This window comes from Hippocampus guttulatus, chromosome 8 (genome assembly GCF_054856545.1).
Source record: "Hippocampus guttulatus isolate MCC_2025c chromosome 8, RoL_Hgut_1.0, whole genome shotgun sequence".
NCBI classification, from domain to species: domain Eukaryota; kingdom Metazoa; phylum Chordata; class Actinopteri; order Syngnathiformes; family Syngnathidae; genus Hippocampus; species Hippocampus guttulatus.
The window spans coordinates 11,993,448-12,017,160 of record NC_141268.1 but is presented as its reverse complement, the minus strand read 5'-3'; the positions used below and the strand labels follow the sequence as shown (position 1 = coordinate 12,017,160).

Genomic DNA, 23,713 nt, shown 5'->3' with positions numbered 1-23,713 from the left:
AATCCCCAAATTAGTTTTTTTCAGACACAAACATATTTCATCAGTCAATAGAATTATCGTTACCATCAGTTGATTTCTTTTTGTTCCTTAACCTCTTAGGAACTTCACATAGCTCTCAACTTCATAACGGACGTGTTAAATGAAAACATGTTATCGTGAAACTAAATGACATATTATGCTGCTTTAAATGCCATGCGCGTGAGGTTTTGAGTGCTTATTAGAATTCAACTCACACTGTGAAATTGGTAATGCAGCATTCTTTTCATTCATGACAACTTTCGGAGAATGAAGCACATTAAATTCAAATGTTTTCACGGCATTCCCACAAAGCTTGAAGTGGGTGTTGTCTTGTTTCCCACTGTTGCTAAATGTTTCCACTTGTGTGAGAAAAAACCTTTCAGGATTTACTGTGCGGCTGATGTTGCCCAGTTGTGTTTCTGTTTTCTCTGTTACACCCTGTGCCTTTTGTACCTCGAATGCTTTGGGCATGCAATGCAGGAATCTCAAGTTCTTTTTGTTTAGGAAGACGTAAACAGTCCTGTGCAGAGCAGCCTGACCATAGGACACAATGAGGGGGATTTATGTCGTCTTGCTGTGTTTCTTTTTTTTCTCCTGTGCCTCAAGTAAGTGTTGAAGTGTTGTCCATATTTTTTTCCCAACTACTGCTACATGGATATGTTGTGGGATAGGTGCTTTGACTGCAATGTTCAACATCTGGTTTATTTTTTGGCTGCATCATTGAATAGTTTGGAGCCATCGAGGTGTCACGAAAACTGATCACAACAGTCAACATCTGACTTTCATTCCTTTTGACTCAAAAGTCTTCCTTGCGTATCAGCTAAGAAGATGCGCTGGTGCACAGTGTCCCATCCTGAACAGAGGAAGTGTGCGGAGTTGGCTAAAGCCTTGGTGGCTGTGCTGCCTCCAGCCTCTGTCAACGCTTTTGCCAGACTTTCTTGCATCCATGCATCCAGCGTGACCGACTGCATCAACAGAGTCACGGTGAGCCCCCCCCCCCCCCCCCCCAACACCAGACAATGGAAACATTGTAAAGTTGGATCTGTTTTAAAAGAATTCTAACATATACGTAAGTAATTTACAGGAGTTGTACAACTGAGCCGCTTAAAGTCAACCACGTTCTGTTTTAACTCATTCACTCCCAAAGACGTTTTTTTATGTCTTTTCTTTTTTTCAATTTTTTTTTATTGTGAATTCACAGGTCCATACAGTCACAATGAAAGAACAAAGCATACAATTCCTTTATACATCTGATCTTACACTAGAGTAGCTCAATTTAAAATAACCAGGACTGAGTAAGCAATACATCACGTGTAAGGACCAAAAAAGAGTATAACTATATAACCATTTTTTAACTATAGTAAAATGAAAACAAACAACAAAAACGAAGTGGGGTAAACGTCTCTGACTCATTACGCTTTCTATTAAAGACTCAAATAAAACAGCAGAGTAAAGGGGGGCACAGAAGTCGACTTTAAATGAATGATGGTTGTACTGGCATGATATACTTTATCCATCTTTCCCATCTATTCAAAAAAGGTTTCCTGTTTCAATCTCAAAGCAAAGGTAATCCTCTCCATTTTAAACATATCATAGATTATGTCGATCCATTCTTCAACAGTAGGTTTTTCAGGTTTGAACCACTTTCTTGTAATAGCTTTTCTGCTAGCGGCACTTAGGATCTGAAATAAATATTTAACATTATTAGAAACGTTTTCTGATGTAATGGCCCCTAAGTATAACGACTCAAATTTAAATTGGATGTCCATCTGAAAAACACTCTGTAGAACCTTTTGTACCTCCCGCCAAAACGGCACCAATGATGTACAGCACCAAAATATATGAAAATGCTTTGCTTCAAGGCACCCACATTGCCACCAGCATGCAGAAGAATTCATGTAGTGCCTCTTGAGCTGGGGTGACGAAAAATCTTATTAGCGTTTTCCAGCAAAACTCTTTTATATGTCTTTTCAGACTTGGTTTAGAATTAACTGGTACTGAATAAATTCAAATCAAACAATTTGTGTGTTCAGGCCAACCGTGCAGACTTGGTGACTCTCGACGCAGGAGATGTTTACTCTGCGCTAAAGGAATTTGACCTCACAGCTGTCGCCAAGGAGATATACAGCGATGGTAATTTTATGCTACTTTTTGGGACATTTCCTCATCGTACAACCATTTGGTTCGGTCTTGATGTCTTGTGGCTCGCAGGAAGCTGTGTTTTGTCAGTGGCAGTGGTGAGAAACGGCAGCTTGGCCATGAGATCCCTGCGCGGTCTCAGGAGCTGTCACAGTGGGCTCCGATGGACGGCTGGGTGGAGTCTTCCACTTGGGTTCCTGCTGTCCCGCAACTACCTGAGCTGGTCAAAGGAAAGGCCGCTAACACAGGGTGATGAAAAAGATTCAAATCTGGCGTCGCCAACCCTTGTGACGACCGGAGAGAGAGCTCCTTCAAGAATAATCACAGATGTCACTTAGAGTCCTTAGTTCCCCCTGTAACTTAAGGCAAATTGGACACTTTTGTGCCTACAACTGGGGATGAGCTGTTAACTCATGCTTTGACTTATTTTTTTCCCCCCAAACGGGCAGAGGTGAGCAGTTTTTTCAATGCCAGCTGTGTTCCCGGATCTGCGGCCATGGCGCCACATCTGTGCGCTTTGTGCAAAGGCCAAAAGTCCTACATACGGCAAAAGAACTATCACTGTGAGACATCGCACAGTGAACCCTTCTACAACAGCCATGGTGCCCTCAGGTCACAATCTTTTAAGATCGGTTCTTTGACTTTGGGCATGGGTGGAGGGATGTCGAGGAGATAGACAGATGTGTGTGACACTCTTTTTTTTTCTGTGCCACAGATGTCTCGGCAGCGGTGCAGGGGATGTTGCATTTGTGGACCATTTAGCACTTGAAACTATTGAAAGTAAGTGTTGCTTAAGTAATACTTTCTCGACATAAACTTCCTGGTAATCCATTTGTTCCCGTCAGACAGTGAGAGGGGCAATTTGAGATTACTGTGCACAGATGGCACACAAGCTCCACTCAGCCACTACAACGCATGCCATCTGGGCCGCGGTCCAGGAGCGGCCGTGGTCACCCGAATGAGCGTTCGCAAGGTGGCCCGCAAATTTCTGCATACACTGCAGGTACAATATGTTTTTGGAGTCTACAATGAGCCTTGCATGTTTTTTAAATTCGGTAGGAGGGGCCCGCAGCCTAAATTGCGTGATCTATAGCAGAAGCCTACATACTACTTTTAACAGTATACAAAACTCTCCTTGTCAATATGAAAAAAGTCTTAATCGTTGTGAAATGGAATCAGATGTTTTTTTTTTTTTTACACCAACTCTATTTTGTAATCCCTTACTTAGATGCTGTTTGGTCATAAAGGGCGAGAGAGGCATCGCTTCCAACTCTTCAACTCATCCCCTTTTGGGGAAAGGGATCTTCTTTTCAAAGATGCCACAGCCGAACTTGCTGCTCTGCCAGATGGCGCTGACGTCAATCAGGTGTTAGGACTGGGTTATATTGCGCTGCTCAAAAGTCTTGGACATGAAGGTGCTAATGGGTGTTGTGTTTCCATGTTGACTATCCGTGTAACTTGACTGACCCTATGTGTGTTTGTGGGCAGGAAGCACACTGGAGGACAGTGTTGTGCGGTGGTGCTGCATCAGCCACAAAGAGCAGATCAAATGTGAGCAATGGGCTCTGAGTATACAGTCAGACCCGCTGGTGTGTGTGAGAGCGGCCTCCATGCGACACTGCGTGGAGAAAATTAAGGTCAGTAAAGCAGTTTGAAAAACGAATGAATGAATAAGGTTAGGGGCGGTCCAGTGATTCGCGCGTCGACCTCACAGTGCAGAGGTACCGGGTTCAATTCCAGCTCCGGCCTTCCTGTGTGGAGTTTGCATTTTCTCCCTGGGCCTGCGTGGGTTTTCTCTGGGTACGCCGGTTTCCTCCCACAATCCCAAAACATGCATGGCAGGCTGATGGAACACTCTAAATTGTCCCTAGGTGTGAGTGTGAGCACGGATGGTTGTTCGTCTCTGTGTGCCCCGCGATTGGCTGGCAACCGGTTCAGGGTGTCCCCCGCCCACTGCCCGAAGACGGCTGGGATAGGCTCCAGCACCCCCCGCGACCCTTGTGAGGAGAAGCGGATCAGAAAATGGATGGATAGATGGATGAATAAGGTTAAGGTGAGAGCATACAAGGTGTGTCAAAAACGTTCAGGGACACCAAAGAAAGTGGATAACCTTTGATTTGGGTTGGTCCAATGTTGGCACTGCTCATTTTACTTTTGGTCAGGTTCTCCAGTACTTTTTGTTTGTTTGTTTGTTTTTTGTATGAACTTATTTTTGATTGGGCAAAATAAAACGGTGTCATTTTACCTCACTCCTTTTGTCTCCAGCATCCTTTATATCAGGGGTGTCAAACGAATTTTTGTCGCCGGCCACATTGTAGTTCCGGTTTCCCTTGGAGGGCCGTTATGAATTTTGGAAAACCATATCAATGTTTAATCCCCTCTACATCTTACATACACACCACACAACAAATTGATGAATAACTAGTTTTAAAATCAGAAGTCAAGAATAATGACTGTTATTGTGGATTACATATGACAATTTCAAATTTTGGTTCTGACTTTAGCAAGCATCATGGAACTTGCTTTCGCGGGCCTCATAAAATGATGTGGCAGGCCAAATCTGGCCCCCGGGCCTTGACTTTGACACCAGTGCTTTTTATGTTAATGTCTCTTAATCAGCCAAAGAGGCTTTAACAACCATAAAGAGCGATCCTGTAATTAACTTTATAGAAATGTGAGTGGTGTACCATACTCACTGTTGGACGAAAAATTTTGTGTGATTGTAATAAGTCATTTTATTACATATATTTTTGTGCATATATATGTCACCTTCATCCTCAGTTTCTTGCTAAGGTTCTCTGAAAGGCACTTTTAAAATATCAGCCTGTTTAAAACTGTTACACATAAAATGTAAGCATGTTTCAAAATATTTTTGAACATTTTCTTTACTGCTTCTACAAGTTGGTCGTGACTTGCCGCCGATAGAAAAATGCAGGTCCAAGGGTGACAACAGTGAACCACGGGCTTATTTTGATCTCTTCCCTTGATATAATAACAATAATAGTAATAGTACTACATTTCATTGATAAGCGCCTTTCAAAACACTCAAGGACACTTCACAACCAAAATATGATATGCAAATTCCACTTAATGTTTTCTACTTTTGTGTACAGAGGGATGAAGTGGACGCTGTCTCTCTTGATGCAACCCATGTCTTCATTGCAGGAAAATGTGGCCTCGTCCCAGTAGTAACCGAATATTATGCTGAAGGTACATTGATATTTCCATGTTCCTCTAATTATATACTACAAAAGCATGCTTTTCATTTACAAAATGTCATAGAAATGTGTTGCCTCTGACACTTTCACACATGTCAGAATGATTGTGGGTGTTTTCTCTCACTAAAGAATGTGTGGCACCTGAGGTATCGACCAAGGGAAACGTACACGGTAAGACCCACAGTCTGAACGACTTGAAGCAGACTGGTCATAGAAAAATCTTGCGTATGTCTGTGCTCAGTGTTGCCCTCAGTTGTGGGGGTGGCAGTATCAAAGCGGTCCAGCAGGAGCGTTGCCATGGGCAACCTTGCAGGTCGTCGTTCCTGTCACGGTCACATGTACAGCCCCGCAGGGTGGCTGCTGCCGCACGCGCACACACTCAGCCGGGAGCTCAACAGCAGCAGCGCAACTTGTGATCCAAACCAAGGTGCTGTCTAATTCGTTAGCTAATTTGCTCATTCACTGCCACGGGAACTTCTTTAATCTTGCGACGTTTGGACTTTCAACTCTACCCTTTCCGCTTGGGCAGTGTACAGCGACGTGTTTTGGAAAGGATGTCTTCCTGGCTCGGAGGGGAATCTGTGTAAAGTGTGTCTGGGAGGCACAGGGGAGGCTACAACCAAACGCTGCACTGATAACCACAATGAGCGTTACTATGGCAACATGGGAGCTTTGAGGTATGCTCTTCTCTCTTGTGACAAATATTCCGTGCTTTTCATTCTCATAATGAATTCCGTTTTTAATGAATTCCACATGAGTTGGGGGAAGAAAATGCAGCTATGGTAAGAACGCGTGTCATGTGCAACTTTCTGTGAGAATATTTGGGAATTTACAGGAGTTACCTGGAAACGTTTGTGCAACTTTAATTAACTAATTGACTGTTTCCTGTTCATAGGTGTCTGGTCGGGGATCCCGGTGGCAAAAATTACGGTGACGTCGCCTTCCTTGAGCAGCACAACCTGAAAGACAATATTCTCAGTAAGTCACCACCATGTACTTAGTTACTTCAGACATCAGCTCTACTCTGGTCTTTTCATCTGGCATTTCCTACGTCAGGTTTGGCTTCCTCAGGTTGGGCAGAAGGTTGGACGTCATCAGACTTTGAGCTGTTGTGTGGTGACGGCCGTCGGGCCCCATTGTCTGAGTGGGAGGGCTGTAATCTTGGAGTCATCCCGCCGAACACAGTCATGACTCGGCCGGTGCTCACGGGGCGAGTTCGCGACTTTCTCATGAAGTCTCAAGTGAGCATGCAGTCACCGATTTTCTTTTTGTTGTTGTTTTCTAATGCCTTGTCAAGGTAAATAAAATACAAGAGTACTGCGATACATACACAGCCTCAACATTAGGAACACCTGCACAAGTGCTATATAAATCTGCATCTATGATTTTTTGTTTCCAGAAAACACGAAAACCTGAACCAAATACGCTACCTATATTTAATAATTTCATTTCAGGGGGAGAATCGAATCATCTGTTAAGGGTTGTAGCCGATTTTAGCAGAGGTGGACAGGATCATGATAACACTGCGTTTCTTTTGGGGGGGGGTGAAAATATGATTTTAGGCCATTATTTTAACAAGGGGACGATATATTGAGAGCTATGTTAAATATATTCAAATATAAAACTTTTTTAAAACCTCCAGGAAATGCTGAGGGCCAATGCAAGCTCTCAGTTTAAGCTCTTTGAGTCTCATCACTATGGCGAAAGTGATCTGCTGTTCAAAGATGCGACACGGTGTTTTGTCCGCACGAGCCACATGGATTGCCGCTCCATCCTGGGTGAGGAGTTTCACAACCGCGTGGAAGCTGCTTTCAACTGCACCCAATCTGGTACAGTAAAACACGTATTTAATATCAAATATAATGCATGATATGAACTCGACCGAATGTTAATACTAGCACATGCATTTATTTTCTTTACAGCAGACATCTTGCAGTTCTGCAGTCAGGATATGTGCAGTCCAGTCTAATGGACACTGAGAATCAATCAAATATGTTTTTTATCAACCTATTTCTTTTGTGAAGTACTTCAGTGAAAGCCTAAGTCAGAAGGTACAACAAATGACAGGTGATGTTTCAATCTGGGCCCCGGATGTACTGAACCCTGCCTCTCGGCTACAGTCAGCTGGGATAGGATCCAGCACACTGGCTAACACTAATAAAGATAAGTGCTATATGAATGGATCAGGTAAATTTCCATACAACATGTTGACACGCCTCTGCAACATCGCGTGGTCAACGGGGAGAGTGCCTCTGGATTGGCAGACCGGGGTGGTAGTCCCTCTTTTTAAAAAGGGGGACCGGAGGGTGTGTTCCAACTACAGAGGGATCACACTCCTCAGCCTCCCTGGTAAGGTCTATTCAGGGGTGCTGGAGAGGAGGGTCCGTCAGGAAGTCGAGCCTCAGATTGAGGAGGAGCAGTGTGGTTTTCGTCCCGGCCGTGGAACAGTGGACCAGCTCTACACCCTTAGCAGGGTCCTCGAGGGTATGTGGGAATTCGCCCAACCAGTCTACATGTGTTTTGTGGACTTGGAGAAGGCGTTTGACCGTGTCCCTCGGGGAGTTCTGTGGGGGGTGCTTCGTGGGTATGGGGTACCGAACCCCCTGATACGGGCTATTCGGTCACTATACCACCGATGTCAGAGTTTGGTTCGCATTGCCGGCAGTAAGTCGGAATCGTTTCCAGTGAGGGTAGGACTCCGCCAAGGCTGCCCTTTGTCGCCGATTCTGTTCATAATCTTTATGGACAGAATTTCTAGGCGCAGCCGAAGCGTTGAGGGCGTCCGTTTTGGTGGCCTCAGTATTGCATCCCTGCTTTTTGCAGATGATGTGGTGCTGTTGGCTCCTTCAAACGGGGCTCTCCAACTCTCACTGGAGCGTTTCGCAGCTGAGTGTGAAGCGGTTGGGATGAAAATCAGCACCTCCAAATCTGAAACCATGGTCCTCAGTCGGAAAAGGGTGGAGTGCCCCCTCCGGGTCGGGGGAGAGATCTTGCCCCAAGTGGAGGAGTTTAAGTATCTTGGGGTCTTGTTCACGAGTGAGGGCAGGAGGGAGCGAGAGATCGACAGGCGGATCGGTGCAGCGTCTGCTGTGATGCGGACGTTGTATCGGTCTGTCGTGGTGAAGAAGGAGCTGAGCCAAAGGGCGAAGCTCTCAATTTACCGGTCGATCTACGTTCCAACCCTCATCTATGGTCACGAGCTATGGGTCGTGACCGAAAGAACGAGATCCCGGATACAAGCGGCCGAAATGAGTTTTCTCCGCAGGGTGTCCGGGCTCTCCCTTAGAGATAAGGTGAGAAGCTCGGTCATCCGGGAGGGGCTCAGAGTCGAGCCGCTTCTCCTCCACATCGAGAGGAGCCAGATGAGGTGGCTTGGGCATCTGATTCGGATGCCTCCTGAACGCCTCCCTGGTGAGGTGTTCCGGGCATGTCCCACCGGGAGGAGACCCCGAGGAAGACCCAGGACACGCTGGAGTGACTATGTCACCCAGCTGGCCTGGGAACGCCTCGGGATCCCCCGGGGAGAGCTGGAAGAAGTAGCTAGGGAGAGGGAAGTCTGGGCTTCCCTGCTAAAGCTGTTGCCCCCGCGACCCGGCCCCGGATAAGCGGTAGAAGATGGATGGATGGATGGATGGATGGATGTTTTCTTCTATTTGAGACAAGTTGTACTCTTTTTACAATCTGGATGAGGGATTTTGCCCATATGATGACCGTAAGTGAAACAACCCATATAACAATAAATGTACCGTATGCTGCACGTGCCAGTTACAGTAAATTACATATTTAGGAATGCGACGATGAACCGGTTCTGCCTTGACTCGCGAACCATTTTTTGGGTGATCACATCACACCAAATCTGTTTGAATTCCACTTAGAAAAATGCACTCTGGCTGGTTAAAAATTGGTCTTCCTCATCTGTTTTTTGATCTATTATTTAGATCTGATGATTTGCATGCAATACTTTGATATTTCTAGTGGGCACATTGGTTGACTCATTTGTGACACCCCAAAAAGTGTTGAAAGGTAGCTTACTTTTTTTTAATATATATATATCATGTAATTTTGATATATTTGGGCTGATGTAAATAAAGTTACGGCCAATTTGTATCATGCCGAAAAGAATTATTCATTGCCAAAATTTTGATAAATCTTAATTTTCCAAGATGGCGTCTGTATTTTGCACATTTCAGTTGTTACTCTCCAGTTCTTAAAACTCATCACTATATTGTTTTGAGATTGAAACCAAGGGGCTCGCTTTCTGAAGTCTTCAAAATGTCATAACTTCTTAAATTCTTAACATATTGACAACATTTAAACACCGTTTGCTTATCATTTTCAAGCTTTTTTTCAAGGGACATTGGTCTTACTGATAGAAATGTTTGGGTCATGATACAGTTCGACGTAAAACATTTAATTTGTCATCTTTTTTGTATCCATATCGAGGCTATTTTGCGAACGTTCGACTACGTGACTACATGTTCCACAATGCATTGCGCAATTAGTTGCTGTTGCACATCAATTGATTCCGGTTGTCTTCAATGTCACATGAGGTTCCGGGTTTTTTTTTTTTCTGAGGTGGCTGACAAGTCATGTAGCAAGTCACAAACACGCTTCTTTAGTGTCGTTTTCATACCGCTGTTATAAGGTAATGTAGTTTGTTGTGTCTACTACTTTAATATTTGGTTGATTTGCTGAAGAATCTAGCTTTCCTGTATCGTGCTTACATTTCTTTACGTGTTGAGTTTTACTCGCATCATATTACAGATGTGTACCTACACGTAGTGTGCGAAAAGACTAGCCAGGTAATTTATGGTTATTCTGACACGATCTGCTTAAATTGCTTAACATTGTGTTTCCTCATCCCGTGTTTGTACGTTTCACTCAGACTTGAATGAAGAATGACATTTTAAAAATGTTTTTTGGTTGCGTTATTTACTGTAACAATGGAAGGGCAAAACACCCGTTACCACGCCAAAGCACATATTTTACTTTGGAAAAATCTCAACCTTTATTGAAAAACATCTAAAAACTCTGTCATGAATAGTGGAACAAGGTGCATTTTCTCTAGTTGGTACATTTAATTTGGGGAACCAATTCAGTGACGATTTTTGAAATGCCCAATGTGATGCAGATGAGATTCCCATGCAGAGTTACAACACTGCATACTACATCTTCGAGGAGGACATCCACAGCCCCCGCTGGGATGTTCGTCCCAGACTGTGGCTCCATAGACAAACGGTGTCTGCAGCTGCTCCAGGACTTTGTCTCTCAGGCCACACGGCTGTTTGTCATCAGCGGCGCTGGCCTCTCCACGGAATCGGGCATCCCAGATTACCGCTCAGAAGGCGTGGGCCTGTACGCCCGCACTGACAGACGTCCCATGCAGCATGTCGAGTTTGTCCGTAGCGCCAAGTCCCGTCAGCGTTACTGGGCGCGGAACTTTCTGGGGTGGCCGCAGTTCTCTTCTCATCATCCTAACGACGCTCACAGGGTTCTGCAGCATTGGGAAGAGCGAGGAAAGCTGTATTGGTTGGTCACCCAGAATGTGGATGCTCTCCATTCAAAGGCAAGACAGAAAAGACTCACTGAGCTTCATGGATGTGCCCACAGGTGACCAAGCATCTCAGTGACAACAATGCTTGTTTCTGAAGTGTTGTAATAGATTTACGTGACAGGTTTGCGTTCATCTATCCGTTGCTTGAAGGGTTCCAACATCACAACTCATTTACGGTTGTTTTGTAATGTTTGCTATCATTAAGTAAGCGTTCATCTCTACGGTAAAGTTGCATGGTTGTTTTAACTCCACAAGGTGAAATTCTCTTTGTTTAATGTTGAGTTTGACAGTAAATTTAAACTGGGAGTGGTATTAAACAATTTGAAAAAAAATGTCAATAAAATTGATTAAACTCAATGTGAACATGTGTTTCTACCCTTAGGGTAGTGTGTTTAGGATGTGGCAGCATCTCGGCGAGGGAGGAGCTCCAGAGACGTTTCATTGAGCTCAACCCAGACTGGAGGGCTCAGCACGGGGCCGTGGCTCCAGACGGTGACGTCTTCCTGGAAGACGAGCTGGCTCTCCATTTCAGGGTTCCGTCCTGTGCGGTCTGTGGAGGAATACTGAAGCCTGAGGTTACCTTCTTTGGCGACACGGTGAACAAAGACACAGTGCAGTTTGTGCACAACAAATTAGCCGAGTCAGACGCGGTGCTCGTCCTCGGGTCGTCGCTGCAGGTGAGTGTCACTTAAATCCAGACAAAATACTTTTTCTCTGGCGATTACACGTGAACAAAATTGGCTGCTTGGAGATGCTCTTGTAGCCCTTACCTCTATAATTTTCTTTATAATCTCCTGAGACAACTCTCTCCTTTCCTTCCACTGGTCCATATTTAGCATTGTCCACTCCATGTCACCAAGTTGCACAGTTACTACTTGTCACTCTTCAAATAAGCAGACTGATTTATGACAAGTTTTAAAACGCTTGGGATGCAAATTGGAGGGCACATTTTAGTTGAACATGTCCCTGTGGTCAAATTATTTTCAGTTTTTTGTAGGGGTTCCAAAATTTTGTTCATGAGGTTGTCATTTAAAATAATTTTGTTAAATAACGATTCAGAAGCAGGCATTCTTTTTCATTCTCTTTGTCATTCTTTTTTTTGTTGCTATTTTTGACCAAATATTTCTGTGACCATTGTGTTTTTGGAGTTACCAACTATTTTGTCAACGTGTCTACAGGTCTACTCAGGATACAGATTTTTATTGGCAGCCAAGGACAGGAAGATACCAGTTGCCATTGTGAACATTGGGCCTACGAGGGCAGACCATTTGGCACAGCTGAAAGTGAGTGGCCGCTGTGCTGAAGTGCTGTCAATCATTCAACCCCTCTGACCGTACGTAATGCCATGAAACACGGACATACAGTCTTCAAAGAGAAAAACTACCTCAAATTCACTTCCAGGATCATACGAATGCAACATCACACTTATTCTAATGAGATCCAATTCAAGTGTGATATCCAAAAATCTATCTTTATTAGGCAATAATCTTCCGTTTAGAAATACATCAGTTTCTTTTTGTGGTTGTAGCTGTCACACGCTGTACTATGTTGTTACATGACTACCTCTTTGATTCTGTCAATTAAAACTGAGCATCATCATTTTTAAAGGCAGAGTTACTGGTGCAGCTTTTGTTTGGCATCCTGTTAGCAGGTGTGCCTAATATTGTGGCCAGTGAGTATCGACATTTCTGATACTAGATCACATGCTAACTGTCCCCCTGTAATCGGAATCCACTAAGTATCAGATTGCTAACAGCTTTATTTCTAATTTTTAAGACCATAAATCAATTTAAATAATGTAAATGATTTCACTTTGCATTGTTGAGGTCATAAGCGAAATATGACAATTTGATAACCTGTAAGTCGACACTGCATCTACTGACACAAATTGTAGGTGGACCCCATGAAGAGAACAGCAACTATATGTATGGTTAAGTGTAAAATTAGTAATACACTGCCCAAAGTTTGAGTGATTTAATTAAAAAGTCGTTTAAAATTTATTTTAACTAGGTGTCTTTGCCTTTCACCTGCGTACACTACATTTTAATTGAATCAGTTCATGTTTTCCTATATTTAAGCATTGTGACTGTTCACACTGTGCATGTTAGTGGTTTTCAATAATATTAAAGGTTACTCTTGGGAGTACAGTGGACCCCCAGATACTCACGGTTCACACTTGGACCTATTATGCCACTAGGGCTAGGCAACATGGTTGAAGTGTATCACGATATAAGTATTTTACATCAGTTCATATTTTGAATATTTATATTTTTTTAAAGGAAAATTTGACCACAAAGTTTTCTTTGCAAGATTATGTTCTAAGCAGCCCCCCACTTGTCTAAATACGGTATTCTGATTAAGGTTGCATTTGTGCAATAAGAGTTCAGCAGTAAAATCAATTCAACCTGGGTTCGAATGTTCCTCCCCCACTGTTTTCTGATTATCATGTCCCATTTGTAAATATGGTTGCAAATGTCATGCTGTGTTAATAAACAAGGAGAAAAGGATCTTTTAACAGTTTAATGGAGTCATGAATATGTGATGTTGGATCACAAACAGACTGACGGTAGAGTGACTGCAGATTGACAAACAGTGAGCTCTTTTAGAATATTTTGCTGCTGGAATCTCTCTTGAAGGCCAAGCTTCCACTCCACCAGGCTGGACAGAGTCTCATTCTGTAGGACGGCTGGGATGCTGAATGAGTAAAGTTGATGGCTGGAGGCACCTGCAAACCAGGTTGCAGATGCCGTGGTCACTGTCAAGGGGGTCATGGCGAGGCAGTTTTCAAAGCTCTCAGTCTGGTCAAACCAGTAGACGGCGGGGTAACCCAGTAACAGTCCGAAGACAGCACTCAGATTCCACTCATCTGAACCCACTGCCACACAAATGACTTTGTCAACATCTTTTGCTGCATTTAAGTCTCTAAGAAGAAAAAGGAGATCTTGCGCAATACTCTTCAGGCCTGTTCTGACTGGCTCGATGATGGTTGGCGTCTCCAGTGAGTAGCTGATGTCAATCACTGCCAGGCCACTATTGTGAAGAATCCTCTCTAGATTGGAGCGGATCGCAACTGGGTTAACAATGAGGCTGTTACCGTGCAAGTCCAAGGTGACAAGGGAGTCCGACACGAGTTGGGACGATTGACACGAGCGCAAATACCGATGAACTTGCTCTGCAGTGGCGCTGTTAGCGTCATACAGCAGAGCGGGTTTCAAAGCTGAATCAACAGCCGAGAGCTGAGCAGCCACATCCAGACTGTGAGGGACGGAGAGATGTTTCCTTCCAGTGGACAAACATTTTCGAGCAGCATCAACAAAGAGCTCCCGTGTGTGCATAGCTTGACAAATCAAACGCAATTGTTTCAATATTATGTCACACTTTCTGCACAGTCGAAGTACTTCACAAGCTAGGCAACAAGAGCAGACTTAATGTTCTTATGTCTAGACAATGAAAACAAAACTAATTATGAATTAGGAGATAATACAGTTCAAATTGAGATTTAACAAATGTTTTTTTCTTTAAATTGTTTGATTCTTCTTTTGGAGTCCAAGACACCTAAAAATGACAATACGTGATTACAAAATATCAATGTACAAAACTTCATTTGGCAAATGTCAAATTAAGCACAAATGGAATCCCACCATGTCCAGACTGCGACAGGGTTATGTGACAGGTTGAGGGGCCATCAAGTCAAAATCGGAGAGATTTCTTGCAACCCAAACACCAGCTGCAAACAACCCCAGGTTGACCAGCAGATTCCTGAAAATCAAAATTCAAACCACGGCACCAAATCATTCAAAAGTTCATCATTTACAGAAGCTTTATTATTTTAGCCTGTGTCAAAATTGGTGATCATCTATGACGGCGACTTACAGTGACATGCAGAAAATTAACTGCGTTTCTACTAGACAAAAATCTAGAACATATCCGATCCTGTAATTTTAATTTTCCCATTGCAAACTGGTGGTTACCATCATGGTTTTTATATGACATAACATGTTTTTATTTATCCAATGGAAGACCCTCTGGCAAGGACAAACCTCTGCTGACGAGGTGGTAATGCTAGCAAAAAGATGTTACCTGACACATGGTTATAAAACCGCTTCGCGTTACTTTGACTCACCTCCTGAAATCATTTCTGTCTGTTGCGAATTTACACGCCGAACTAATCCAATCTGTCACACTTGACGAGCCGAACGAACTCTTTTTGCTCCCTGCTCCACTCATGATGCTGAATAACCGCCCAGCGGTGAGACTAGCTTAGCTACAAGGCAGAACGCACCGGAAGTAGCACGTTCACGAGCTCACTACGGCGAGCGACTTGGCTCGTAAAGTTTCTTATCGCGTCGTTATTCAATCGCGTTTACGCGTGACGATGTCTGCCACTCGCTACCGTCGCTTCCTCAAGCTATGCGAGGAATGGCCACGCGACGAGAGCAAGAAAGGTCGAGATTTAGGAACGTTTCTGCGGCAGCGAGTAGCAGCCGCTTTCCGCGAGGGGGAAAACACTCAGGTAGGGAAAACACCGGTGACTCGGCTACGCCGCTACCTAACCCGACGCTAAGCTAACTTAGAAACAGTGAGCAGTCGGTCGACCTTGCTCGCTCTCACCTTCAATTAATTCCAATTAATGGATGTCATTTATCCAGAATGACCTTTATTAATTCTGTTTCAATATACCCAATAGCATATGTAATGTATCATTTGCTTTATTAGTGTAATGGTTGTTCCTGCTGTATTTAAATTGGCCTCCAACTGTGTAAACCGTGGCGTTATTTCCACTAATATTACTGGAAAAGAATATTAGCGGCGTTATTAGGAGCAGTAGTGTGTAGTCTCCTGTTTCCCCCCCCCCCCCCAAGAATAAAATGGAATGTTATTAAGGACAAACGCGGGATTAATCTTAAATGTTTCCACCGTATATTCCCGTTTAATACAAGTGTAAAAATGAAAATAATGCGAACATAATTCTTAAATTGTCAAATAAACAGTATAACGTAGTTATTCAAGCCTCACGATATCAGCATGAGGACAATTTTATTTGTCAGATATTTCATCGTAAACTCAAAATTGCTGGGGGCGGGGGGGGGGGGGGGGTGGCTTGGCTGAAATAAATATGGTTCCCTGTTAACAGATTGAAAGAGCATTTTGATTTCCTCCAGTTCAATTTTGGCTTCGTGTGCTTTCTTGGTTGTCTGTTTCCAGATCTCCGACACAGAAAAGTGCGATCAGACTTATGAAAGTCTGGCAAGAATTAATGCAAACACATACAAACAGCGAGTAAGTATAAATCTAAATAAAAAAAATGTATGATTTTCTCAGCCTGTGTGTTTTAAATCTTATGTCAAGTTTCCAACTGCACTGTATCATAACACAGAGGTGTTCCTTATATTTGAATTTTGGCTGTATGGAAGAAGCAGAACGCACTGTAAGTGCTCTGTATATAATGCAGTGTATTGTACATAGCATACTGCAAATTTCAACCAAAATTATGAACATATTGTAAAATTGTCCTAAAGGATGTACAGCTTCAGGCTTCTTTTGTAAATTGTGATCATTAAATGTCTTGAGAATGTGATGCTGTCAGCTAATTGACAAAAATCCAAAAAGTTGGTGTGTTTGCTTTCAGTTTCCTCGTGTGAGAGACACAAGCTTCACTGGAGTCACAGCAGAGGAGTGCAAATTAATGTTGTCAGGTCAGGACACATTACAGCCGTCATTGCTTTCCCACGTGTGACGCTCACATTAACATTAGATTTTTTCCCCTCTATTTTTCCCCTCATCATTCAGGTAGTGCGCAGCAGTCAGATGATGATAAAAAGAGTTTGTGGAAAACCTTAACAGAGAGGTTTTCCTCCAAGTCAACAGAGGAGGTTCCGGAGAAAGCCCCTGAAAAATAACATTTTATATACTGTACTTATGTTAATTTGTATGAAAATAAAGATTATTGTTGCTATCTTTGCTGGTGGTTAATTGTATTTTCGCTTGAAGTCAAAATATCATTATTGTAATCCATGGATGTTTTTCAAAAGAACTGAAACTTTTTCACCACCAAAAAACACTATGCCAACTGTCTTCTTTCACTGGAACGGGGGCATTAGACAAGAAGGATCAGTTAATATTAGCACAAAACCTGGCTAATAGAGTTTAAAAAAAGCAGGGGAAAACCTACTAAAACATCTGAAATTTATTTGGGATCAATCAGAGGCACTTTAATTGGTGGCAGGTGTGTGCTGAGTCCCATTTAATAGTTTTGATGAGAGACTCATCCCAGTTACAAGAGGGTATGCACCCTTGTACAATTGTGTTATTTCAGTTTTTTTGGCTTCCTCTCAAATATTTTTCTTTTCCATTTCCAAGTTGTATAGATCACATTAAGAGTGGATAGTTTTCAAATTATGTAGCAACAAACAGAGTTAATTTTCATCTGAACACGGGTGAGTAGTTACATCCACTATGATCCATTTAATTTGGAGCCAATATAAAGGTACAAATATTTCATGTGATGTAACAAAGAAGCATTATGCATGTTTGCAAGACACATTTATTTAACCCGTTTCTTCTTTGCAGTACAATCCACGAAAACTAAAGAATTTAGACGCGTGGACAACCAATTAATATGCTTACGATCATCATGAATCATTTTCTTCTTCATTCATGTGCGGATGGCAATGTTCATACAAAAGCAAATACTCTTAAGTGTTTTTACACAACGAAACACTAACTTCACCCTAGATTGCAATTCAGCTCCGTCTTTGATATTTGGGCAACATTCTAATGAGAAGCTCGATTAAATGTGCTTGACGAAGCATTGTTTTACAAGAAGTAGACTGTCAAACATTGATATGATTACATTGGGAAATTATTAAGCTAAATCATGTGCGCAGAGAACTGTAAAAAAAAAAAAAACATTTCCAAAGTGTCTTGCTGACTGTGCTATCAACAATCCAGTGGAGGGATATCATCAAGCCAATCACTTTGGGCTCAGAAATCAAAGGGTTAGTGCAAATAAAAATGTACGTAACAGAAAAAGATCATTTTAAAGGCCCCTTAACGGATTGATCACATAAATGCTGATGCTGTTCGCTCAAGGCTCATGTAAAGATCTCCTGCCTTTTTTTCCTACTCTTCTTTTTTCTCAGGGTTGTCTCTCCATATGCAGTAGTTGAGGGAAGTGGCCAGAGACAGCCAAGCCAAGTAGGGCGCCATCAGCAGAGTTGCTGTTCGGCTGATGGGATACCAAGACCACATGGTGGCGCCGACGGTCCCAGTTAGAAGCACGATCTCGATGAAGGCCTGATGGAAGTTGTACGTTTTTAGACAAAAATAAGAAGAAGAATCAAACGGGTGTGTTGAGCTTACCAATTTGAGTTTGTGTGCGCCAAAGAAAATGGGTGTCCAAGCCCAGTTGAGTGCCAGCTGCATCCCGTAAAGTCCCAGTGGCACCACTGCATCCTCAGTGAAACCTCCAAGTTCTTTCCACACCAAATAGGAGCCGTAGCTGTGTGGTGGAGTTCCAGTTAAGAGGATGAAATGCACAAAAAAATATAAAAATTGACAGTACAGTGTACAGATTTTTTTTTGGGGAAACTATTCTCCGCTATGCGCAAAAGAAACATGATATGCTATTCAACCATGTGAAACTATTATTTTGGCAGCGTCTTGGTATAATTTGAGGAGCTTCAGTTCAACAATGTAACGATTTGCTGCCATGTTGTGGCAACTTTGGAATGCAACAAAATTGGCAATACAATTCTTGCATGTTCGTGATTTGGCATTCATGAATTCAGTGTTAATTTGTTTTTGTAACCTATTGTCGGTTATTCACTGAAAAATAACTAATCGTTATATTTGTACTAACTTTTTTCAGAGATGAAAGTAAAATTTTGATGAAACACCAGTTTTTCATGGAAAATGCCTGTTGGAGTTTTTTTTTTTTTTTAAGACTTCAGTTACTTTCACTATTTAGTCCCTATCACCCATGAAAAGCAGGGGTCCAGTGAATATATAAAACTGTTACATTGGCGCCATCTTGTGGCATCTTGGTGCCAAGGGCCTTTGCTGGAGTGAGATGAGAAGTTTCATTTATCCAGATCTGAACACTCATCCAGGCGGCCCGGTGGTCCAGTGGTTAGCGTGTCGACCTCACAACGCAGAGGTACCAGGTTCAATTCCAGCTCCGGCCTCCCTGTGTGGAGTTTGCATGTTCTCCCCGTGCCTGCGTGGGTTTTCTCCGGATACTCCGGTTTCCTCCCACATTCCAAAAACATGCATGGCAGGCTGATTGAACACTCTAAATTGTCCCTAGGCGTGAGTGTGAGCGTGGATGGGAGTTTGTCTGTCTGTGCCCTGCAAGTGGCTGGCAACCGGTTCAGGGTGTCCCCCGCCTACTGCCCGAAGACAGCTGGGATAGGCTGAATGGGTTTGCCGCTTGTTTTTGTCACTGACTTTGGAGTCTTTTTTGCACAGAGACACTTGCAAGTGATCCTCACCCCATTCCTGTGTACAGGCAGGTCCACACCACGGGGAACGCTGCATTTGGAGGCCGCCATGATGGTTTCTGCAGGGTGGGGTACCAGGTCTTCACCTGAGTTCGGGTGATGTAACCGCCATAGAGCCCTCCGAGGTGTGGCAGGGCGGTGAATCCAACCAAGGGTAGCCACATTCTAAAATAAATAAATAAAATTAGACAGACACACACACACGCACACACGCACGCCCCCCCCCCCACACACACAGTCTGAGTCTTGAGGCGAATGCTGTCCTCTATACTTGTCAATACAGTACGAGAAAACTACCCTGATTAAACATGCAGCTGGTTTTCGTTTTACGACGGTGTTCAAATCCTCCGCTACAGCTGTGACGTTACCCGAATTAAGTCAAGGATCTAAATAATAGTAACCCAACTGACTTAAGTCATAATTGTATAAATTGCTTGTATAAAAATACAAAGATATTAAAAAATCCCGTGGGGGGAAAAACGTTAACTGAAGGTGTCTTTTTGAGCTGCGTGACCTGCACATACAGTATCTTACGCCGTTCGGAACTTCGAAACGTAGTGTGTCGTATTCTATGGGCTGCTGAGGCGCGCTGGCACTCTGTCCATTATGTGAGTAGCAGAAGAAAAGCTGAAGCGTTCTCACACACATTCAAACAACGCAAAAAACGATATCCTGCATTTGTAATCCAGGTAAAATGTAGTTATCAAAATATAACCGAAGACATTAATTGTTAGGTAACTCTACGAAAGAGTGTTCAGTGACGTCACTGGCAAAACTTGCATAACAATGCAAATTAAAGTACGAAATAATGCAACAAGCACAGAAAGCAATCTTTTGGAGTAAACACTGCAATAAAGAATAAGGTGTTTGACCTCATGCCATTTTTTCGACTTTTATCATTTAATGATCAAAAAAGCATACCTACCTGATAGGCCAGACAAGAGTAGCACCTGCATATTGTTAAACACAGCCTGTCGTATTTCACCAAAACAATGTCAAATAACTCAAATTAAAGCGCTGCTGCACAATTGGACATTATATGCAAGCTAATTGCTTTACATAAATTATATATTTTTTTCAATACGAGACTGCATTCTTCCGTCCTTGCGAAAAGTGTAAATCAATGTTCATTTGGAAACAGACAAAGTTTTTAGAAGGGTTCCGGTTCCCTTACCTCTCGGCTCTCGCTTCTGTCGTTGGTCTTTTGCAAATCGATACGTTACACTCCTGTACACTGCGCTTATTTCCACGCACAGCCGTTTTATATGCGTCAGTCTGTTGTCGTGTGATATAAATGTCTCAACTGGGCAGGGCAGTCTTATCTCAACTGTCTCCCAAGTCACTCCCAAGCTAGCATGTTTACAAAGACAAACACTCAGAACAAGACATAATATCTCTGTGCTTCCGGTTTGGTAATATTACCTTTACTTCCGGTTTGGCCAACGTTTCATTCATTCGCAACTCAGAGAGCAAAGATGAGTAAAATAGGGAAAATGTTAACTCTGGTTCGGTTCCACTCTTTCCCCACCATCTTCGTCGTATCTTTTAAAACCACTCACGCACACGCATACAATTACCACAAATGGTACAAAAAGAAATGGTACATTCTTCTGCATTATTTGTACTAATGTAGGCTACTTCCATCCAGTTTCTAATACTGTACGCTCATGGACCCTATCCCAGCGGACGTGCTAATCAGTTGCCCACCGTGCCGTTCTGTGTGAAACCATTCATAAAGAATTTCCCCGTGATGGAGTAAATTAATATCACGAAAACTTAGTGTCGTCAGTTAACCTAACATGGTTGCTTTTGGAATGTCATTTGATTTGAAACAGGACATGACAAATTTGGCATTTGTCTTTTTTTCTGTATTTTCACTTGAGAGGGGCAACTCAATTTTTGACTCAGAAGCTAAGATAAATGACTGTAAACATGTTGAGACATCAACTTCAACGGTAAATAGGCATTCAAATCTCAAAGTCCAGACTGTGCAATTACAGAAAAAGCAAACTTCATGTGCATGAACAAAAGCTTGTGTATCACGATGTGAACAAACCTCAAATTTAACTGGAAAGTGGGCATAAACATCGTAATATTCCTTTTGTGTAATAGCACAAACAATTTATAGTACATACTGTATGTATAACATCAGTATGTCTTTATACATATACAGTATATTATCAAAACACACTGAGGTGACAAAGCAAAAATTCAACAGACCTATATCCCATCAGAACAGATTTACCCTTGAACTGAGCAATAGAATAATCAAGTCAAGTATCAAGTATCGAGTACAACTTTATTGCCAAATGTGCTGTATGTGTAACATACAGCACATATGAAATTTGCTCCCTCTTAAACAGACAACAGACAACACAACTCCACATTTAGAACCAAAACAAGAGCAAGCTGTCAAAGATGACCTTGCCATGAAGCAAAAATTGGGGCAAAGAATCGGCATTCCGAGGTGCTCTTACCGAATTATGTATAACTGGTGGAAAACAAAGTGAGAGATGAGAACATTTTTGTATTCATCCTCGCCACCCAGTGTAGAAAGCAAGTACCGGTCCTGTAGTACAATTCAGGCAAATTCCACAGGCCGTGGCAATTGTCAATTTTAGCATATGCAGCAGGTTGCTAAAAAAAGGCAGGCAGCAAATGGCCCTCGGGCTGTAGATTGGACACACCAACAGTAGTCTGTGTATCGCTCAATAGTTATGAACCGGTAATTTGACTTTTTATAACATTTTTCTAATGCAAAGTTTAGTGGTACCTTCAGTTACGACTACAAGTGACTAATCTTCCAAGATTTTCAAAGTATGCTTTTTTTTTGTTTGTTTGTTTTTGGTTCGAGTTACAAGTGCTAGCTATGGTGCCAGCGAAACTTCACAATTGGCAGTTTGGCAGGTAATGAAAAACTCTTGAACTAAGAGGTCAAGTGTTTGATTTAATCAGTTGTTTTTTTTGTGAAATAAAAATGATGTAGGACAATATAAGTGCTGTCTGTGGGCACCAAGAGGTCTGCTTCACAGCCAGCTTCCAATACCACCAGACTGAGCCAAAAAGGAGCATGCTTGGAGATGGGGGCTGGGGGTAGTTTTTTATTTCATGTGTCAAGACATGATACTGGTGTCCTATAACTGCAACTTATGATGACATTAGGTGCTTTTTAAAAAAATATGCATTTCAATAGTTAAACAGTCATTCTCCATTGTGTTCGTCAACCTCTCGATTTTACGATATCTAAGAGCTTTGTCTACATAAATTGCAACCCCTCCCTTTCGATTTCCCCTATTGAATTGAATACAACTTTATTGTCAAATGTGCTGTACGTATGTGTAACATACAGCACAGATGAAATTTCTTCCCTCTCAACATAAAACATGAGGAGCCGCTGCGGGTGTCCGCGCCGCCATCAAAAGTTTTGTTGCAAACAATTCATATCCTTCCAATTTCATATCACTTGTTTTTTTTTTATAGTCACGCCAAGTTTCTGATATGGCAATTCTTTTAAATGTATTTAATTTAGTCAAGTATTCTTTGATTTTTGCAGTAAAAAGTAAAATGCTCTGTATTGAATTTGCTAACTATATTATTTTTCATCGACCATTAAAAACCTTTTGTCACATGCTGTTGACTGCATGTACACACTACACAGGGTTCAGGTAATGAACAATAACTGCTCAGCTTGCAAACATCCCATGAGCCGTGATTGTTTCTACGTGACCTCTGAGCACAAGTGAGGTCATTTTCAATCGACAGCAAGTGGCAAAATGCTTTTTTCAAGGTGTTAATTCTGCACGAAAAATACTGAAATAATCGAATTAATTAGAGGAAAAAATAGGAACTTTTTACGAATGAAAATTGCAAAATGAGTAACGTATCCCTGCTGATAGGTGGCACTTAGTGCAAAAAGTTCGAGAATAACTGCCTTTAAACGTGGGCTGGACTTTGAGAGCGAAGAGGACTACTTCCAGTGAGAACAGCGGATGACGGCTGCTTGCGTGGCCCCTCCTCCCGCCCCGCCAGCCCGGCACACCTTTTCGTACCTCCGCGGTCCTCCAGCCTCTTTACCTTCTTGACGGCTCCCTCCACCTCGCTGTCTGCCTGTCAACTTTGACCCGTAGCTGTTCGGCAAATGTCACACAGCCAGCCAGAGGCCCGTGCTGCAGTGGTGGTGATGGTGAGGGTCGGGGGTGGGGGGGCGTCATAAGGGGGGAATGAGCTAGAGCGAGTGGGGAGGGGGTGGGGGGGGGGGGGGAGAGGAAAAATAACAACATTAT

The 23,713-nt window shown here is 42.7% G+C and overlaps 6 protein-coding genes across 8 annotated transcripts; 3 read left to right on the top strand and 3 right to left on the bottom strand.

Annotated features, from left to right (window-relative positions):
* Nucleotides 1-568: 568 nt before the first annotated feature.
* On the top strand, nt 569-7,805 carry sxph (saxiphilin). 2 transcript variants are annotated; one of them, XM_086118143.1, is made up of 18 exons: nt 569-623; nt 839-1,002; nt 2,052-2,151; nt 2,230-2,406; nt 2,607-2,769; nt 2,873-2,937; nt 3,003-3,160; nt 3,386-3,572; nt 3,646-3,794; nt 5,083-5,163; nt 5,259-5,367; nt 5,505-5,546; nt 5,617-5,802; nt 5,905-6,052; nt 6,271-6,353; nt 6,432-6,616; nt 7,018-7,204; nt 7,298-7,805. In XM_086118143.1, exons 1-18 carry the CDS (start codon nt 569-571, stop codon nt 7,342-7,344), a joined length of 2,286 nt encoding a protein of 761 aa, XP_085974269.1. In that variant the 3' UTR covers nt 7,345-7,805. The 2 variants fall into 2 exon arrangements, with proteins under 2 accessions (XP_085974269.1, XP_085974268.1); XM_086118142.1 differs by lacking the exon at nt 5,083-5,163 and having other exon boundaries at nt 2,052-2,406; nt 5,271-5,367.
* Nucleotides 7,806-8,418: 613 nt separating this feature from the next.
* Nucleotides 8,419-13,436, top strand: sirt4 (sirtuin 4). Of its 2 annotated transcripts, XM_086117474.1 has the most exons (4): nt 8,419-10,020; nt 10,507-10,985; nt 11,312-11,606; nt 12,108-13,436. In XM_086117474.1, the coding sequence occupies exons 2-4, from the start codon at nt 10,507-10,509 to the stop codon at nt 12,258-12,260; spliced, it is 927 nt and encodes a 308-aa protein (XP_085973600.1). In that variant the 5' UTR covers nt 8,419-10,020; the 3' UTR covers nt 12,261-13,436. The 2 variants fall into 2 exon arrangements, with proteins under 2 accessions (XP_085973600.1, XP_085973599.1); XM_086117473.1 differs by lacking the exon at nt 8,419-10,020 and having other exon boundaries at nt 10,501-10,985.
* On the bottom strand, nt 13,436-14,265 carry c8h1orf74 (chromosome 8 C1orf74 homolog). Its single transcript, XM_086117476.1, has one exon. The coding sequence runs from the start codon at nt 14,262-14,264 to the stop codon at nt 13,479-13,481; it is 786 nt and encodes a 261-aa protein (XP_085973602.1). The 5' UTR covers nt 14,265; the 3' UTR covers nt 13,436-13,478.
* Nucleotides 14,266-14,335: 70 nt separating this feature from the next.
* On the bottom strand, nt 14,336-15,156 carry tomm6 (translocase of outer mitochondrial membrane 6 homolog (yeast)). Its single transcript, XM_086117479.1, has 3 exons — nt 15,053-15,156; nt 14,571-14,688; nt 14,336-14,484 (listed from the first exon to the last, which is right to left on the bottom strand). Exons 1-2 carry the CDS (start codon nt 15,154-15,156, stop codon nt 14,592-14,594), a joined length of 201 nt encoding a protein of 66 aa, XP_085973605.1. The 3' UTR covers nt 14,336-14,484; nt 14,571-14,591.
* Nucleotides 15,157-15,298: 142 nt separating this feature from the next.
* uqcc2 (ubiquinol-cytochrome c reductase complex assembly factor 2) lies at nt 15,299-16,885 on the top strand. The gene is made up of 4 exons (XM_086117478.1): nt 15,299-15,442; nt 16,135-16,209; nt 16,559-16,625; nt 16,720-16,885. The coding sequence occupies exons 1-4, from the start codon at nt 15,305-15,307 to the stop codon at nt 16,827-16,829; spliced, it is 390 nt and encodes a 129-aa protein (XP_085973604.1). The 5' UTR covers nt 15,299-15,304; the 3' UTR covers nt 16,830-16,885.
* A 565-nt stretch (nt 16,886-17,450) lies between these two features.
* Nucleotides 17,451-20,788, bottom strand: tspo (translocator protein). Its single transcript, XM_086117477.1, has 4 exons — nt 20,605-20,788; nt 19,422-19,595; nt 18,292-18,430; nt 17,451-18,225 (listed from the first exon to the last, which is right to left on the bottom strand). The coding sequence occupies exons 2-4, from the start codon at nt 19,592-19,594 to the stop codon at nt 18,052-18,054; spliced, it is 486 nt and encodes a 161-aa protein (XP_085973603.1). The 5' UTR covers nt 19,595; nt 20,605-20,788; the 3' UTR covers nt 17,451-18,051.
* Between the last annotated feature and the right edge of the window lie 2,925 nt (nt 20,789-23,713).